The sequence below is a fragment of the Perognathus longimembris genome, chromosome 8 (genome assembly GCF_023159225.1).
Source record: "Perognathus longimembris pacificus isolate PPM17 chromosome 8, ASM2315922v1, whole genome shotgun sequence".
Taxonomy (NCBI): domain Eukaryota; kingdom Metazoa; phylum Chordata; class Mammalia; order Rodentia; family Heteromyidae; genus Perognathus; species Perognathus longimembris.
In genome coordinates this window covers 48136840-48156896 of record NC_063168.1, presented here as the reverse complement: position 1 = coordinate 48156896, position 20057 = coordinate 48136840, and the positions used below count along the sequence as shown (strand labels likewise).

Here is a 20057-nt window from a genome sequence, read left to right as displayed (position 1 = left end):
GAGCTGGTTTGCAGCACGCCTGTCTACGTAACCCCAATCCAACACGAGCATGACGCACATTTCGCCATCTTTACTGTGGTCATATACAAGGCTTTTTCTCTCCTCTCGGATTATGTCGCTCTACAGGCTACAGCCTTTTGGTTACTTGGAAATTTTATGAGCGTGAGATGAAGCAGGAAAGAAGAAAACAAGGAGAAACGCCGTTTCAGTAGCTCTGTCACAACCCCGCACGCTCGCGCTTGCCCTTACTCAAGATGGCTAGCCCTAAACTGGTGCAATGAAGTGACAGCGCGGCCTTGGTTGCCAAGGAGACGCAGATACCGGAAATGCGGAATTCGTGGAGGGCGCGCACGCGCGCAAAAGCCTCTGGCAAGAAGTCCGGGCGTCACAGGTCCTGACAGGGAAGAAGTTGTCAGGTCCTGACTGAGGAGCGCTGTGGCCACAGCACCTCCGCTTACAGGCGGCTCCAGTGGGATGGAGTCCCAAGTCGTGAACGCCGGGACCGGCGAGACTGAGCAAGCCAGGGTCGGGGGTCCGAGTGTTGGCGGAGCTTCCCGGGAGCTCGCAGTTTCGGCGCCCCTGGGAGCCGCGCGGTGGAAGCTCCTGAGGCAGGTAAGGGAGAGTCAGCGCGCCTCACCTTCGCCCCGGCCACGCCCCTCCGCGGTACCCTCGGTGCGGACGGCTCGCGGGTCAGTCAGCGGGTCAGCCCGCCGCGAGTTCCTGGGCTTTAACTCAGGCGTCCCCGCCGAGAGGGAGGGCTCTGGAGGGGCTAGTGGGGAGCGGGGCAGCCATGGCTGAGCTCCTGACAAAACTCCTGAGTAGCCGGGCGTAGGCGCTCGTCGGGACGCGGCTCCGGTTCGCGGGTCTGCGGGGCGGCACTGCCACTCCCGCCGCCGCCGGCTCCTCTTTCCGGCTTCGGATTTCCCGCCTCCCGCCGCTGCTTTGGAACCTGTGGATCCTGAGTCTTCGGGCCGTGCGGGGACGGCGCCCCTGCGCGTGTCGCCACGGTTATCCGCGGGTAGCCCAGAGGAGGAAGTCGGGAGGAAGACCTCTCTCTGCTCGCCCTCTTTCCCCGGGATGTGAAAGTGTTGTCCCGTAGTTCGCAGGGATCCGCGATTTGAATTCGTCCGGTGTGCAGCGTGTTGGTTTGTTGACTGTCCTCTAGAACTTCCCAGGTGCTGCTATTCTGTTAACTTTCCTCGACGGCAGGTTTGACCGAAATTCTGATGTGTGTTCTGTGACAGCTCTGTTCGAAGTGTTGGAAACACAAAGTATTGGAAACGAAGGCTGTCGATTTTTTTTTTTTTAACACCCAAGTGTTATGCCTCTCTGCCTGAAGTTTTTTGCCGAAAACTTTATATATTCATGTTCCATTTCTGACTGTTGTATCTGCAACAAGAGTTTCCCGGCCCTTGCCACCTTGATGTGGGGAATATTTCATTTGCGCTCTTCTCAAGTCTTTTAAAAAATATTTATTTATTTATTTATTGTCAAAGTGATGTACAGAGGGGCTACAGTTTTATATGTAAGGCAGTACATTTCTTGTTCAACTTGTTACCTCCTCACTCATTCCCCGCCCCCGTCCTCTCCCCCTTTTCTTCTCTATTCTCAAGTGTTATGCAGTGGTACTTTAGTGTTGTTACGGCATAACTCGGCATTTAAGTAAGACTATGATTATTTTTACTGATGAACTGGCAGTCTTTCGAGTGTTAATGATTTGGTTTTTACTATTCATGTTATATAGGTTTTCATTGGACAAAATGAGTATCTTAAAAAATAATTGCCATAGGATTTGTTTTTGGGTAAGAGTCTTAAATTAATAATGATATCGTATTGATAGACATACAGATTTAGCTTCCCTAACCTGGAAACCCCAAATCTGAAGTGCTCTAGATTTGAAACTTTTGTATTGCATAATACCACAAATGGAAAACTCTACACCTGTCCTCATGGGATCCTTGGGCAGTGAGAAGTCAGGGGTACTGAATATATTGTACAGAATTATCAACTTAAGGTGTCTAAAGATTATATCAAGCAAATTTTATGTGTACACATGGGTTCCATATCCAAGATAAAATTTCATATATATAAGAACATCCTCAAAATCTGGGAGAGCCTGGAACACTCCTGGTCCCAAGCATACCTCCCCCCACACACTTCCTGTGTGTGTGTGTGTGTGTGTGTGTGTGTGTACAGTGTGGGCCACTGTTTCTAGTTCTTTTTCTCTTCTTGGTAAGTGATTATTCATCCTTTACACCATCACTGTCATGTAAAGCCCTCTCTAATACCTCTTAGACCACCCCACACCCCACCCTACAGTTTACAATCCTAGGAGCTCCTCATTATACTGTTCTTTGACCACTTGATTAGAGATTCTCTTTTCACTGGAATAGTTCTCCCTGGGAAAAGAATGATATATTACTAATCTCTAATCTCTACATCCAGCACAGGGCATGACTAGTTGATCTTTAACAGATACTGTTTAAGGCTTGTGGAAAGCATCAGATGTAGGACAGTCTTTAAGGGGACAATGCACCACAGTCCTTAGTGTATTGTATAGTGTATGTATTGGCAAATAACAAATTAATATCACAGTGACCTGTAGCAGTGAGCATTATTTTGTTTGTGCAGCAGTGCCCCCCCTGGGAGTTGATTGAAATAGGTGTGATCAGCTGGGTGGTTTTATGCAGGATTTGTGCTATGTCGTCTACATGCTTCTCATCCTTCAACCAGTAATGCCAGTGGTAAAAGAACACATTTTAAGCCTTTGCTTACATGAAATTTGCTAGCATCCTATTAGCATAAGTGATCCAGAGCCAAGCCCAAAGTCACAGAGTTCCCCAGGGGGAATTGATTTATTTTGGCCAGTCCTGGGGCTTGAACTCAGGACCTGAGCACTGTCCCTGAGCTTCTTTTGCTCAAGGCTAGCACTCTACCACTTGAGCCACAGTGCCACTTCCGGCTTTTTTTTTTTTTTTGGCCAGTCCTGGGCCTTGGACTCAGGGCCTGAGCACTGTTCCTGGCTTCCTTTTGCTCAAGGCTAGCACTCTGCCACTTGAGCCACAGTGCCACTTCTGGCCATTTTCTGTGTATGTGGTGCTGGGGAATCGAACCCAGGGCTTCATGTATACGAAGCAAGCTCTCTTGCCACTAGGCCATATCCCCAGCCCCGGCTTTTTTTTTATTTTTATGTGGTACTAAGGAATCGAGTCCAGGGCTATGTGCTAGGCATATGTGCTAGGCACGCACTCTATTGCTAAGCCACTTTCCCAGCCCTGGAATATCTTTTGATAATAATTTTAGGTCCCCACATATATTAAACATTTGCAGACTCATAAGTGTTTTAAGTGAGTGGCTCATTTATATCTCATATACACCCAGAATTGGAAAACTGAGGAATTTAAACAGTGTAAGAAGTATGCAACTCTCAGGCTAGGAGTGTAGTTCAGTCGTGGAGTACTTACCTAGTATATGTAAAGACCCTTGTTTGATCCCAGCACCTTCCCCCTTTCTGGAAAGAAACAAAGGTGTGCAGTAGACTGAATACTTGGCTGGAGAATCTGGTTAATGCAGTATTTCACAGTATCAGTTAAATCAGGATGCTATATGACTATTGATACTTAATGAAGCAGCAGGATTTTTAGACCAAAGTTCTTTTTTTTTTTTGCTAGTCCCGGGCCTTGAACTCAAGGCCTGAGCACTGTCCCTGGCTTCTTTTTGCTCAAGGCTAGCACTCTGCCACTTGAGCCACAGCACCACTTCTGGCCATTTTCTATATATGTAGTGCTTGGGAATCCAACCCAGGGCTTCATGTATACAAGGTAAGTGCTCTTGCCATATTCCTGTATTCCCAGGCCATATTCCCAGCCCGCAGCAGGATTTTTAAGTAGAACTTAATATACCTTGCTTTTTATTCCTAGCTTACACTCATGATTTGGGGGGCTTTAATTTTTATTTTTTGCATATGAGGGAGTGAGTTAGTCTTCTTTAAAATTTCTCCTGTATTGGATTATTTTCAAGTGAAATTGTTTTCCATGGTCTGAATGACTTCCTCTTTTACTCTTTAATCTTATTATTTTATGCTATTTTAATGCAAATTTTGTTGGTTTATTTTTAAAAACATTGTTGTATACACATACAAATATAATTGAGATAACTGTAATTACTGATTGATTCTTTTCTACTGATACTGAAGTTTGAACTCAGTATCTCACAGTTGGTCTTTAATAGTTTTTTTTTTTTTTTTTTCCCAGATCTGAGGACCCAACTCTGGGCCTTGCGCTTGCCAGGCAGGTGCTCTTCAACTGAGCTAAATCCCCAGCCCCAGTATCTCACAGTTGGTTAGTTTGGTTTGCTTGTTTGACTGGTTCTCTACCACTTGAGCCACATGTTCATCTGGCTTTTTTTTTGTTGTTGTTATTTTGGAGATGGAGTCTCTCCCATAGAAAGTAAATTTTTAAGCAACAACTTTTCTTTTAAAGATAAGGGATTTCTGCTGGTGGCTCACACCTGTAATCTTAGCTACTTAGTAGGCTGAGATCTGAGGATCACCATTCAAAGCCAGTCCAGGCAGAGTCTTTGTTGTTGTTTGTAGTGTTTGTTTTTTTTTAATCATCAAGGTGAAGTACAGAGGGGTTACAGTTACATACATTAGGTAGTCAGTACATTTCTTGTCTAATGTATTATCCCCTCCCTCATTTTTCTCCCACCTTTCCTCCTCTCCAGGTCCCCCCTTTTCTACCTCTAATTTGTACAGTTTCCAACATATTGTCTTGTAAGTATTGCTGTTGCATTGGTTTGCCTTTTACCCATTGTCTCACCATTTTAATGTTCCCCTTCCCTTCCCTAATTCAGACAGACATATATAAAATACCCAGGGTACCATAATCAAATACAGTGACAACAGGGGCTAAATCATAGAGGAAATGAACAGAAGAAAAAAGTAATAATTTCACATAGTACATTGAAAATAACAACATCAATAATAAACCACTTGTTTCCATATTTTAGAGATCAGTTCTCTTAGCATCATCTTATGTGATCATATGTACATAGCTACTGAGCTATAGTGATCATCTGCTAGAACTGCCCTAGACATATACTAATTAATGGAAATGCAAATCAAAACAACATTGAGATTCCACCTCATAGGAGAGAGTCTAATCTCCAATTAACTCCAATTAACCAGAGAAACAGAAGTGGCACTGTGGCTCAAGTGGTAGAGTGCTAGCCTTGAGCTGAAGAGTCCAGGGACAGTACCCAGGACCAGAGCTCAAGCCCCATGACCCACCAAAAAAAAAAAAAAAATGTAGGATTTGTTATGTTGTCTGGGCTGACTCCACCTCCAATTCCTAGGCTCAAGCAATCTTATGCCTCCACATCCCGAGTATATGGGACTATAGATAGTGCTACTCTTGAGCTACTTACTTTTATCATGCAAACTTACCTTTATTTTTCTGGAACATTCAGTGTCATTTTGTTGGAAGCAGCATCTCTCTTGTAGCCTTATTTGATTGGTTTTCATACTATCTAATTGAATATTTGTCACTAATATTTAAAATTTCAAATATTAACTAACACTTGTTAATTTGAAAAATAGCTAGTATAAGAAAGTTTGTGAAGAAGCTCAGTTAACTTGACAAGCATACAATTCTCCAGAGAGGGCAAGAATAGTGCACTGGCCATTACCTTTCAGCTTACATAGCCCAGTCTGAATATTTAATAGAGACAATTAAGTGTCTGTTGGAGAGTCAGTTGAGAGCAGCGACTGTATTTTGTGCTCTGTAAAGCCTTCTGGCTCTATTGTGGGAAATGGATAATAGACACTAGAGACCATGTCTTAGAAATGGTTGTGCAGTGTACTTGTCAGTCTTGCACTAAAGCATACTTCATGGCTTTTATTGATAATCTTTCCTGCAGCAATGGCTAAACAAAGTTTTTAGTGAAACTCATTCCTTTTTCCTGGGTCTTTCAAACAAGCTTGTTCAAACAAGGTTGTTACTGCCTACCTGCTTTTCTTTTTATGTTGCCTTCTCCTTCTGTTTAAATCCCCAGAAGATTGAGGGGCAACATTGCTCTCTCACCCTATTTTTTAGTCATTTTAGGAAGCTACTATGCCATAGTACTTTCTTGATTTTATGGTTCTAGATAGCTTTAAACTTTATAACGTATAAGCCAGCCTGGCTTATAAGTTTCTTTCTCTGAAAGAGATGCTTTCTAAACACTTTGCCCTTTCCTTTTCTACCTTCATATAATTAATTTTCTCTAGTAGTTGGCCTTGAACTACAGTAGTTAGGATTGTAGTCATGAGCCACTAATGCCAGGCTTAACTTGGCCTGGGTACTTTTCCCAAGTTTTTCCGCTCAAGGCTAGTGCTCTGCCCCTGGAGCCACAGGGCCACCCCTGAGTAGTTTATTGGAGATAAGAGTATCATGGACTTTCCTGCCTGGACTGGCTTCAAACCAAATCCTCAAATCTCAGCCTCTTGCGTAGTTAGGATTACAGGTGTGAGCCACTGGTGCGGGCTTGTACTTCTGTTTTAACTTTGTTTTATACTCATTTCTACTTTTACTTTCCCTTTTTCTTTTCTGTCTATATTTTGTGGTGTTGTACATCTTCACAAGTAACACTGTCTCCTTTTATTAAGAGATCCGATGTAAGAAAATCTGCAAATTCTGGGATTTTTTTTTGGCCAGTCCTGGGGCTTAGACTCAGGGCCTGAGCACTGTCCCTGGCTTCTTGCTGAAGGCTACCACTCTGCCATACCACAGCGCCACTTCTGGCCATTTTCTGTATATGCGGTGCTGGGGAATCGAACCCAGGGCCTCATGTATATGAGGCAGGCACTCTTGCCACTAGGCCATATCCCCAGCCCAAATTCTGGGAATTTTAAGCCTGTTTTCTTCTTCATTGTGAAAGTAGTAACACACTCTTTGGAAGGTTTCTTTGAGAATGTGAGATAAGATATGTGGAATATGTAGTTTAGAATAAGCAGCTTTACAGACTCACTATAAATAGTAACTTCTTGTTGTCATTATCAGTTCTTCCTGGTTACTTTGAATCTTCTGGGATTATCTGACTTAGCTTGTGATTTCTTTACAAGTGTTAGCCTTTTCCCTTATTTTTATATCCTTCTATCTTACTTGCAGCAATATAGAGTCATGAATGCTTTTCTTCTGGCTTTGTTTGATTCTCTTTGATGTATATGTTTTCTCTCTTGAGACTGGGGCAAATTTAAATTTTCTTATTTTTATGTAACTTTTGGATAAAGCCCTTTAGTTTTTGCCTATCAACTTCTGTTTAGTGCATACCTACTTAATTCTCTTGTCACTCTGACTCCCAGCAGAGTTCCAGAACTAAGCCCTGTTCTGATTTTAAATCTTAATTAAATTAAGTCCTCTTCACTATAGGGTAACTTAGGCAAGCATTGTCCATTTTGTTGTGGGATCCCAAGTGTCAGATTATTTTTCTTATTCTAGTATCCTCAGAAAGACTCTCTAAAGTCAAGAACCAATCTAGTTTTTACAAGTTTATTGTCTCAGATTTTGTTCCCATGGTAACTCAAAAAAATGCAAAAATTGTTCATTACTTCTAATAAATATGGCCTTGTAGATCATGTGTTAATTTAAATTATTAAATTTTTCTAAGATCATGTGTGTGACAATTTAATGTATTACATTGGTGATCTGTGGTGCCATTACGTTGACATTATTAATCTAATTAGTAGAAAAATGTGTTTTTAGACTTTAGAAAAATTTGTATAATAAGCTCTGTTGAGTAGTTTTTCTTCTTCATAAACATAGTTGACAGATAACAAGACCCTGCTTTTGGTAAAGGCTTTTGAAACAATTTTTTCTATGATATTTTAAAAAAGATGTAGTTTCTGATCCTCTATAAGACCATTCTGAACCTTTTGAAATTTAACTTGGAACTTCTAGCTCCTGGTTCTACTTCATGGTCAAAGGTTTGGTTCATCTTCTCAGTTCTTTTTTCTGGAACTGACAATTATTCTTAGGCAAAAATTGGTCATGAAAGCTGCTCTTTTTCTACCTTTATCTTTTTCTCTCTCTTCTGGTTCTTGAACTCTAGGCTCTGTCTCTGATCTTCTTTTGCTGAAGGCTAGCACTCTACCACTTGGGCCACAGTACCACTTCAGGCCTTTTTTGATTAGTTTGTTGGAGCTAGAGTCTCAGGGATTTTCCTAAATGGGCTGTGATCCTCAAATCTCAGTCTCACGAATAGCTAGGATTACAGATGTGAGCCACTGGTGTCCATCTCATTTATGTTCTTTTTAAGATATTGGATTGGTTTTCATTATGTTCTTTGTTCTTCAATGTATCTAATTATGTTCTTAAACCTTATGCATCTTTTCTTGTGTTAGGTAGGAAGTTGGTTGAATTATCTAATAAGCCATTTTTGGGAGTGAATGCTTCCTTAGCACTTAAATTTTGAACACTTCCAACAGATTTATGTATTGTGATCACAATGTTTAATTTTTATTCTAAAGGTTCTGAAGCAGAAACAGCTGGATGATTGCCTTCGACATGTATCTGTAAGAAGATTTGAATCATTTAATCTGTTTTCAGTAACAGAAGCCAAAAAAGGGGAAACTGAAGAGGAAGCTGGAACATGGGTCCAATATACAAGTGTCTTCCATCCTGAATACAGTATATCCTTAAGGTAACCAATGTTTTAGTTTGAAAAAATTAGATGAAAAATTATTGGTAACCATTATTCCTTCTGTTGAATTTGCAGGTCTTTTTTGGTACTGGGGATCCAACTCAGCAACTCAGCACTTGCTAGGCAAGTGCTTTGCCTCTGAGCTACATTCCAGCCCCTGCAGGTCTTCTTTATAAGAATTTAGGTATTGCAACTTTAGGAAAAAACCTATTGCTTTAACTGGGTGTGATCAGGGCTACAGAAAAAAATGCTTAGGACTATGGCAGATTTTGAGGATAAATTGAGCTGTTCTCTCAGAGCATTAGGTTATGATAAAAAGCCAGTTCTTTTGGACACAGAGTAGACTGAAAGTGAAAACAGGGTTTTTCCAAACTACTCTTCAAGCAGTAGTTATCTGAAAAAAATCAAGCTTTGGTGTTTTCCCATTCATGTTTTGTCATTTTCAGTATATAGAATCTGAAAAATGGACAGGAAGGGAGAAAATTCAGCAACACTGATACTGTGAGAAGCACACACTCTTCTGGCTTTAATATTGTTAGAAGAAAGACAAAGAGTTGCAAACTAACATAACAAGATACTCATTTTTACTGAATTAATTTTCCCTCACAGTTAAATTCTAGCATGTTGCAATAATACTGTAGTCGTTTCATTTTTCTAAAATTGGCCCTTTTCCGACAGGATTTCAGATTTTGAAAGAGAAGGAGGAGAACGTTTAGATAAGTGAAAGAAGAGCAAAAAGCATCTCAAGTAGAAGTGTGACTGATTAAGGCTTTGGTGAGGCTAGGAATATTTTAAGAAAAAAAATTTTCTTTTGCGAAGGATGTCTATTTATAGCATATGTTTCTTGACCTTTTAGTCTTAAATATACAAGTTTTAGAAGGTTCTGCTTTGAAATTTGGGATTTGTATAGAATTTTTTAGGATGGGCTGGGAAGAACAATTAGGATCTGGTTCCCTTTTTGTTTTATTGAAAGCACCAAGTAAGAGAGGCAAATTTAGGCTTTTTGTGCTTGCTATACAACTGTAGAAAATTTTAAATAAAATACTTCAATTTGCCTTCCACTGTAGTAGAAAAAATTCCATTTAGTCCTTGGTTAGGAAGGAAAGAAAAGTACATTAAATCCTTCCTAGGCACCATGTACAGAGCTGTTTTGATGTATTCTATTTCATGTAATACTTATAGTAAGTATAGGAAATAGGAGTAAAATTATTAAACTGAAAATTCAAAAGAAGGAAAAAGAGTGATCTAATAGAAGTCTTCAGGGATTAAATTTGAAAAAATAGTAAGTTTGAATTGGAACAAGAATAATTTCCTGATAGATTTAAGGCCCTAGTAAGGTTGATCAGGAAGAATATGAAATCTGTTCTTGAGATTTTCCAAGGAAGGCCCAATTATCCACCTAGTAGGGATGATATCAATGTATTATTATCTGGAGTCCAGGCTTAAGAATAAGTAGATACTTCTATAAGTAACTGAGTTAAAATTTTTCCAAAATAGCTGTCAGAAATGTTCTTTTTGGGCATTGTACTTAGTGTCCCTCCATATTTATTGGGCAAAAGTAACAATCTTTAACCACAATTCTATAGCAGAACATGAGCTTAGAAAGGATTAAAAACATTCCAGACATACGATATTAGCAATGACTGAAGGTAGATATCTACTATGGTTTTTGTTTTTGTTTTTTGCCAGTCCTAGGGCTTGAAGTCAGGGCCTGGGCACTATCTCTGAGCTTCTTTTGCTCAAGGCTAGCACTCTACCACTTGAGCCACAGTGCCACTTCCACCTTTTTCTGTGTATGTGGCACTGAGGAATTGAACCCAGGGTTTCATGGGTGTTAGGCAAGTACTCTACCACTAAGCCACATTCTCAGCCTGATGCCTACTATGTGATAGTACTGTTATAAATGGTTTTCCTATACTCATGTATTTAATCCACACATCAACTAATATTATGAAGAAAATGTTATTGTCATCCTTATTTCATAGATGAGGGAAATAAAGGCCATGCTTCTGTGGCTCATGCCTGCAGTCTTAGCTACTTGAGAGACAGAGATCAGAGATCACCATTCAAAGCCAGCCTGGGCATAAATGCAAGATCCCATTTCAATCAGTAGCTAGATAGTGCTGTAGACATCTCTCATCTTAACTACCATGAGAAATGTAAATAGGAGGATCATGGTCCATGCTGCCCTGAGCATAGTACAAGACCCTATTCAAAAAATTAGCAAAGGAAAAAGTGCTAGGGTACTGCTTAAGTACCTATCTAGCAAGTCTATGATCCTGAGTTCAACTCTCAGTACCACGAAAAAAGAAGAAAAGAAACAAAAAAAGTGAGGAAAGTGAAGTAAAGAGATGTTAACTAGTTGGTTGAAGTCAAATAAATGGGCACATGGTAATTATGCTTGTATTCAGTCAAACGCAGGAAGTCTGATTATACACCCTGTATTTAAAAAGGCACATTTATAGTTGGACCTGGTAGATCACACTAATAAGTCTTCCACTTAAGAAGGGATCAAGAGGATTGGCATTTAAGGCTTGCCTGGGCAAAATATTCTTGAGAATGTCTAAACCACTGAAAAAGCTGGCTGTAATAGTATGTGCCCACCATCACTGCTTTGTACAGAAGGTCTTGCGCTTGCTAGGAACGGGCTCTATCGCTTGAGCTATACCCCCAAACCACTCCTGATTTATTTATATTTTAGGTAGGATTTCATGTTTTTGTCTAGACTCAGACTGTGGTGCTCCTATCCATGGCCTACTGTGCTTAGCTGGGATCACAGGCCTGTGTGACCACAACTGGCTTGCTGACTGACGTTGGATTGCATTAACATTTTTCCCTGTCTGCCCTTCAACTGCGGTTCTCTGGGTCTCTGCCTCCTCAGTAACTGAGTTATAGTCATAAGCCACCATAGCAATCCCTTCCTCTATATTGTTAAAGCTTATTAAATATAGCAGTATGGAATGATTGGAAAAGCATGATGATTTTAAATCAGTTCAAATCAATAAATATTTAGTAGCACCTCTATATAAACAAATTGCAATATATGATGCACTGTTTTGGGAGCTTTTTTTACATAATGGGCTTATATTTAATAGAATACTTCTCATCATTGAGATATTAATAAAGATTTTTTTTGTATTTTTTTGTTTTTTACATTAAATCTCTTAGCCATTTTAGTAATAGATGGATTGAATACATTTGTTTTTAATTTCCCCTTCCCCATCCCAGAGTCTTAAAAGTTTCAATTTCTGGCTATTCAATATGTAAGTAAAATATTAACTTTAACAGATAAAACAAAAAATCTAATACAAACATGGAATAAAGAGTTCCTCAACAATTCAGGAGGCAGTGATTGGAACTGAGCCATGGTAACTTGCTGGATTCTGGAACAAAGCTTCATTCTTTCAAAGTCATCTGCTTTGAGAATGCTTATGAAATATTACTTATACAAACTTAAGCCATCTTTGTTCTTTGATCTTTCTAAATAGCAAATACAAATTATAGGCTTCATTTTTCAAGCATTATTTGTTATAATTTTATCCCCACATCTAACAAATCTGTGTTCCGATTTTATGGGAAAGGACTACAAGTGTGAAATCATCCTATTTAGGTTTGCTAGGAACTTTGGAGATCAATGTTCAGTAAAGGTTTTGAGGGTGTCAGGATGAAGACTGACATCTGAGGAGCCTTGCAAAAATCATATCTGTCCATTTCTCTTTCTTGCATAAACCCCTAAGCAAGCACAAATGCCTGTAATGCTGAGAACTACACCTAACAAGAGAGCAATGACATCTCCAGCTTCTACTGCTTCCACAGAAGGCAGAACCAAAAGCAGTGAAATGAGGACTACCAGCATCTGTGCAGAAATGGAGGTCATGATGTTGGGATCTGGAGCTTGTCTGAGGTCTCCAAAGAAATGGAATAAAGTTCTATCTGAAATATTTCCTTTCTGGAGCTCTGGGTGGTGAGGCTAAGGGGTTACACCACCTTTCAGGAAGCAGCCATTACAGGAATTTTTTTTTTTTTTGGTCTTTTTTTTTTCTCTTTTTGCTACTGGGGATTGAACCCAGAACGTTGCACTTGCTAGGCAAGCACTTTGCCACTGAGCTACATCCCGGCCACTGGGAGCTTAAATCTATGAAAAGTAATAAAAATAATGAAGCAGGGCTGGGGATATAGCCTAGTGGCAAGAGTGCCTGCCTCAGATACACGAGGCCCTAGGTTCGATTCCCCAGCACCACATATACAGAAAATGGCCAGAAGCGGCGCTGTGGCTCAAGTGGCAGAGTGATAGCCTTGAGCAGGAAGAAGCCAGGGACAGTGCTCAGGCCCTGAGTCCAAGGCCCAGGACTGGCCAAAAAAATAAATAAATAAAATAATAATAATGAAGCAGAAATATTAATCAGACAACCCAAGAACTCTCACCAGGTACATAACTGATACATAATACATAACTGATTTCCAAATGATTGGAAGACTACATACTTCTTAGGAGTTTAGAGGTGGTAGTAGTTTTTGGAAAGCCTTTAGGGAGAGTTTAAGCTAGATATGCAAATATTTGCAAATTTTGGAAAAAGGGAGGAACTATTTCTGGTGATAGGAAAATATGCAAGATGAGAAAGCACAAGGCAAAAGGCCATCAAGATCTCTGGGGAAAGTGTCCTCATAAAGGGCTGAACATGGATTGGGTTTTTAGGAATTCTGTACACATCATACTTATACTCTCTATTTTTACTTCCTCAGTTCCTGTCACCTGCGCTGACCTACCACATCCCAACAGAAATGACACATAGGGAGATTAATACTTCTTATCCATACAGGTTGTTGGTTTTATTCATCTTAAATCTTTTCACATCGATTGTTAGAAACTTTTATTAGACTCAAAATAAATACTCTAAGGGAGTTAATAATTACATGTTTGTGAGTTCAGAGTACATAATTTGCCTTATTTATATTGTTAAAAGATACACAAGCAGTAGCCTAACAATGCTCTGACCTTTATTTTCTGTTAGACTTATATAATGATACTTAAGGTATAAAGAGTTCTCAGTGAGATTGGGTGCTGGTATCTCATGCTTGTAGATCTGACTCCTCAAGAGGCTGCGATTTGGAGGATTGTGGTTTGAAGCCAACCAGTAGAAAGTCTATAAGACTCTCTCTCCCAAACAATTAACGAAAAGCCAGACTGGAACTATGGCTCAAATAATAGTGCACCAGTGAAACAAACAAGCTGAGCAAGTGTGAGGCTCTGAGTTCAAAACACTGGTAGTAGAAAAGAATATTCTCCCTTTCCCCCTATGACTTCTCATCAAAAATCTACATTTAGTCCAAAAGTCAGATGATAAGATTCCCAAGATTGGGCTGGGGATATGGCCTAGTGGCAAGAGAGCTTGCCTCGTATACATGAGGCCCTGGGTTCAATTCCCCAGCACCACATATACAGAAAACAGCCAGAAGTGGCGCTGTGGCTCAAGTGGCAGAGTGCTAGCCTTGAGGAAAAGGAAGCCAGGGACAGTGCTCAGGCCCTGAGTCCAAGGCCCAGGACTGGCCAAAAAAACAAAAAAACAAAAAACAAACAAACAAAAAGATTCCCAAGATTTGTTATCATTTCTTTATACCTGAGAATGGTTTTTCAGCATCTGTTTTTCTTATAAATTTATAGACGAGACTGCTGCTATTAGATAGATGGATATATAGAAGCTGAAGGCAGCCTAGGAGATGTTTATACTAAACTCTTTTCTAAAAGTTGTCTCTTCCTGCTTTGTAAGCTGAAATATATTATTATATAGAGCTTGCTGTGTAGATACTAGATACTGTTCCTACATGCTATATTTTGAGTTAGTTTCACTATGGCAGAAATTTATGTATTTTGCAAGTTTTAAAATGCTTGCATTATGCATGGAACCATACAAGTGCCTGAGTTATTCATTTATGAATGCATATATGTTTTAGAGATATAGCAAAGCTGAGAGGCCTGAACTGTCTTCTTTTCTTTGAATAAGACTACTGTTGCTATGGTAATTGCTAAATTAGAATGCTGGTACTCGACTTTGAGCTTGTCCTAGGAGCTTAGAATGGGCAGGAAGTCAAGAATGTGGCTTTTACTGTGTTGCATTTTTTCAATACAGTAAATGCACTGCATTGAAATCATATATTGCTTCTCTAGGCAAAGGAAAAGACAAACCATCACCACTGAATTTAGTATATATGTCTTGTGAGTGTGTAGTAAGTAGAAACTCGTGATGAGAAATGACATGTTAATTAGATGAATGGTAGGTTTTCTTGTAGGTATTGTATATTCTAGGGGTCTGTTCTAAACCTGACAATTCTAACCACTGAGAAAATATGAATTTTGAAAATGTATTTTAAAGCTTAGTTTAAACATTAGACATTCTATTAGTGAGAAGTGATTATTAAACAGCGTTTGTTCTTGTATTTAGAAAAACTTTGCAGGACCTTCAATATTCCCAGTGTGTGCAGACTATTACAGTATATTGAGTTATATTTTCATATAACTCAGTTCAGATATATAGGCTTATTATAACTTAGTTTCCTGTTTTAGGCTCTACCCATGCTTGTTTGTGTAGTTTAATATATTTACATATAAATACACTTAAAGCTTCAGCAAATTGAAATGTTCCTTGAACATTTATCTAATTTTCCTATACTGCAGGTAGAAAGCATCTGCTAATATCCTATCATATGTGCAAGATCTAAATAAATGGTTTTCAGCTATTTACTTGTTAAAAAGCTTCAAAGCAAGTTGCATGTGTTTATTTTCTTTCTGAAAACTGCTCTTTGTTCTTCTATAGTACTTTAGGACCCATTACAGCCTTTTTTTATACTCAGTTTTCTGGTAGATAAAGATAAAATTTGGATTATATGATCAAAATACTTTATGTATATATGTGAAAGTAGTGCAGTGAAGTTTGTTGAGATTGGTTTGAGACAGAGGGAGAGAATATGGAAGAGTGTAGGAGGGGGTGAGTCCCATCAAAGTACATTGTATGCATATATGGATGTGCCAAAATGAACCCCTTGGTACAACTTATTGATACTGATAAAAAAATCACAAATCATAAAATTCACCATGAAGAGAACTCATTGTTAAGTATACAGTTCCAGTATTTTTTTTTTTTTTTTTTTGGCCAGTCCTGGGCCTTGGACTCAGGGCCTGAGCACTGTCCCTGGCTTCTTCCCGCTCAAGGCTAGCACTCTGCCACTTGAGCCACAGCGCCGCTTCTGGCCGTTTTCTGTATATGTGGTGCTGGGGAATCGAACCTAGGGCCTCGTGTATCCGAGGCAGGCACTCTTGCCGCTAGGCTATATCCCCAGCCCCCAGTATTTTTTTTTTTTTTTTTTTTTAGTGTATTAACCACATTGTGCAACCTTTGCCGTGATCTGTATCTAATATATAATGATATCAGGGTAAGTGACATATCACTTCAGACATTAATTGTTTCTTTGTGTTTGGTACATTCAAAATATTCTCTGCCACCTATTGTGTGTGTGTGTGTGTATGTATATATATGCATGAGTGCATGATGTATGTGTATATATGCATGAGTGCGTGTGTGTGTGTGCTGGATCTGAGCTTGACCTCGGGTCTTGAGTACTGTCCTTAGCTTTTTTACTTAAGACTGATATTCTACTACTTGAGCCGTACCTCCACTTCTGACTTTTTGCTGATTAATTGGAAATAAGAGTCTCATGGACTTTTCTGCCTGGGTTGGTTACAAACCTTGTTCCTCAGATCTCAGCCTTTTGAGTAGTTAGTATTATAGGCATGAGCCATTTGTGCCAATTTTTTACCAGTTTTTTTTTTTTTTTTTTTTTTTTGGCCAGTCCTGGGCCTTGGACTCAGGGCCTGAGCACTGACTGTCCCTGGCTTCTTCCCGCTCAAGGCTAGCACTCTGCCACTTGAGCCACAGCGCCGCTTCTGGCCGTTTTCTGTATATGTGGTGCTGGGGAATCGAACCTAGGGCCTCGTTTATCCGAGGCAGGCACTCTTGCCACTAGGCTATATCCCCAGCCCTTACCAGTTGTTTTGAGAGTATTTATTATTTATTTAGTTAGTGTGCCAGTATTTTCTCCCATTTTCTGTATTTTCATATTCTTCATTGTATCCTTTGATGCATGGAAGAGTCTAACTTACCTATTTTTTCTTTTGTTGTCTGGGATTTTGGTGTGACGTTTAGCTCTGATTTACATTTGTCTTCTAGTTTCAACCTCTTGATACTTTTAAGCTTCAGTTTTTTTTTCAGCAGCTTTTTTTTTAACCTGATCAGAAAAGACACCTCTTTTTGTGACCTGTGTCTTAGTCTTTGCTCTGCAGGCCATTTCTTTGGAAGAAATTCACAAGTCCCTTAGTTCTATAGTAGCTTTAGGTAGCCATGGAAAAAAATGTCATTGGCTCTGAGAAGAATAATCTATTAGCAATTAAAGTCTTAGAAAACAAAATTTAAGCTTTGGGGTTTGAGAGAAAGATGAAATAAACTTTTATATTTTAAGATATTTTGACAAAAATTTTGTTGTCCTATGACATTAATTACTAGGATATACTAACTCTGATGTAAGGATTAACTTTGAAAAAATTCCTCCCTTGTATTTGTATTTAACCACAGAGTCTAGACAAAACATAGGTGAATAGCTGACAGATGTAAGGGTAGACAGGATCTTGTAGAGTTGACATTTGAATAAAGAATATGATAGATTGGGCAAAGAAAAATCATTAAATTTGGGATGAACAAAAGATAACTTAAAGTAATAAAATTGAATCTTTACCAAACTTCATTTGTATCAGCTTTCCTATAATTAGTGCTAATACTATTGAGGGCAGTGACATCCTCTCATAATATACTATCTTTTAAGGTTTCTCAACCCTAATAATGTTATAGATAATTGTTTCCCTTTTTTTCTTTCTTTCTTCTTTTTTTCTGCCAGTTCTGGGGCTTGAACTCTGGGCCTGAGCGCTGTCCCTGAACTCCTTTCACTCAAGGCTAGCTCTCTACCACTTGAGCCACTGTGCCACTTCCAGCTTTTTCTGTAGTTAATTGGAGATAAGGATCTCAAGGACTTTCCTTCCCCATGCAGGCTTTGAATCATGTTCCTCAGATCTCAGCTAGGATTATGAGCCTTATTCACCACCTACCTTGCTTCTCCTCCCTTCCTCTCTCTTTCCCTCTCTCCCCCCCCTTTCTCTCTCTCTCCCCCTCTCTTCCTTCCTTTCTCTACCCCCCCTCTTTTTTTTTTTTCTTTTGCCAGTCCTGGGGCTTGCAGGGCCTAGTCACTGTCCTTGAGCTTTTTTTTTGTGCAAGGCTAACACTCTACCACTTGAGCTACAGTGTTACTTCCAGCTTTGTGGTACCAAGGAATCGAACCTAGGGCTTCGTGTATGCTAGGCAAGCACCCTACCCCTAGGCCACACTCCCAGCCTGCCTGCCTTTCCTTCCTTCCTTCCTTCCTTCCTTCCTTCCTTCCTTCCTTCCTTCCTTCCTTCCTTCCTTCCTTCCTTTCTTCCTTCCTTCCTTCCTTCCTTCCTTCCTGCCTGCCTGCCTCTCTCTTTCTTTTTTTCTCTCCCTTCCCTTCTCCTTTCCTTCCTTCCTTGTTTCTCTTTCTTCCTATCTTTCTCTCCTTCCCTTCCATCTGCCTCCCTCCCTTCCTTTCCTTCCTTCCTTCTCTTTCTTTTCTCTTTTAGTCTTTCTCTTTCTCTCTTTTTTCTTGCTTGCTTGCTTTCTCTTTCTCCCTTCCATCCTCCCTCTCTTCCTTCCTTCTTTCCTTTCTTCCTTCTCTCCTTTCTCTTTCTCTCCCTCTCTCTTCCATCTTCCCTTTCTCCCTCCCTCTCTCTCTTTCTCTCTTTTGTGCTGGTCCAGGAACTTGAACTTAGGGCCTAAGTGCTGTCCTTGAGCTCTTTTGCTCTACCACTTGAGCTTTTGGTTAATTGGAGATACGAATCTCATGCCTGGGTTGGCTTTGAACCACAATCCTCAGATCTTAGCCTCCTGAGGAGGAGCCTCCTGAGCTAGGATTACAGGCATGAGCCACGAGCACCTGGCAAAGAACAATATCTTTCTAAATATTACTAAATAATAAAATAAAATAAAATATTTAAAGGGCTATTAAGTAAAGAGGGATTAGAATTAAAGGAGATAGAATTAAGATTAGTGAACAAATGGAATACAAATCTTGCCCACTGACATTTAGACCTGCAGGTAGTTCAGATGTGCAGACCTGAAGGTTGTTTAGTTCTTTGTGAATGAGGTTTTGAATTTGTTGTAATAGAAATTTATGTATTATTGAGTGTGGTTCTAGAGAGTGATTTCTTTTGACTCTAAGCTTCTCTAAGCATGATGTTAAGTTAAAAAAATGTGGTCATTAAGGTAAAGAACATACCATTACATAACTAAATTAGAAACTAAGTTAAAATTGTTACTTCTTAAAGATGTTGGTTATTTATTTAAAATGTTATTGCATTAAATACACTGAAGGCTTTGTTCTGGTTTTTTCCCCTTCTCCCTCTAGTGGGCAGAAAATATTTTAAAAACAAAATGGAAGAGTTTATAAGTATTGAATCTATCATATTACACCATCTCAGCTTTAAAAAAGTATAAAGCTATTAGATTTCAAACTCATTAATGAAAATGCTTTATTCCTTTGTAGGTGTGCTAGTGGATCCTTGAATGTTGAAGATGTTCTTACCAGCTTTGACAATACGGGAAATGTTTGTAAGTTACATGCTAATGCTATAGAAATATACTTAATGTTTTCAGTGAACTTAGAGTTTTTGTTATTATGCTTGCTAATGTATATATAATATGGATGCATATGCATATATACATATAATATCCATATATGTGTGTGTTATATTGTTTTTAACTACAAAATAAGCTTCATATAAGATGCGTACTAAATGGCTATGGCATTTTTTGCACTTTGCTGGATTGTATGTGTTTATGTATGTGTGACAGAATCAGAAGGAACACTGACTTTCCAGTACTGTCCCTTTTGTTTCTTGTTTTCATTGCTTTCTCAATTAATCCCATGCAAGGTCTCTTTCTTTGCTGTTTTGGGTGCTTTCTATTTCACTCCTTGATTCTTTGCTCTTTCAATGCAGATAAACCCAGGCCATGTTTTCTATGATACTAATGCATTTTAATACCAGAGTGGTTTTTTTTATGTAACTTTACAGTTTATAGAATTTATTGAATTTTCAGCTAAGCTTTTAGGTGGTGACAGATTTCTGCACTGAGAACTCACTTAAATAATTCTAAAATAATGTCATATGATGAAAGAAGCCAGCTGAGACTATCTTTGACACTGACAAGAGCTGTGTTTGTAACATACAGTACTTTTCTTCAGATTTGAATTACTAGTGAAAT

General features: G+C 39.3%; 2 protein-coding genes across 3 annotated transcripts in view; one reads left to right on the top strand and one right to left on the bottom strand.

The window, feature by feature from the left end:
• The first annotated feature begins 91 nt into the window (after positions 1-91).
• Camkmt (calmodulin-lysine N-methyltransferase) overlaps positions 92-20057 on the top strand; it is a 360760-nt gene continuing 340794 nt past the window's right edge. The window contains exons 1-4 of one of the 2 annotated variants that reach the window (XM_048353014.1): positions 1139-1456; positions 1745-1802; positions 8507-8679; positions 19339-19403. In XM_048353014.1, the coding sequence (XP_048208971.1) occupies positions 1761-1802; positions 8507-8679; positions 19339-19403 (280 nt within the window). In that variant the 5' untranslated portion in view covers positions 1139-1456; positions 1745-1760. Of the gene's footprint in view, positions 613-1138; positions 1457-1744; positions 1803-8506; positions 8680-19338; positions 19404-20057 lie in introns of those variants that run through there. The other variant, XM_048353013.1, reaches the window with a different exon arrangement.
• On the bottom strand, positions 11887-12679 carry LOC125356491 (small integral membrane protein 30-like). Its single transcript, XM_048353015.1, has one exon. It carries the CDS (start codon positions 12554-12556, stop codon positions 12377-12379), a length of 180 nt encoding a protein of 59 aa, XP_048208972.1. The 5' UTR covers positions 12557-12679; the 3' UTR covers positions 11887-12376.

Coding starts and splice junctions, on each gene's coding strand:
- LOC125356491 (XM_048353015.1), bottom strand. CDS start 12,556: ATGACCTCCATTTCTGCACAGATGCTGGTAGTCCTCATTTCACTGCTT.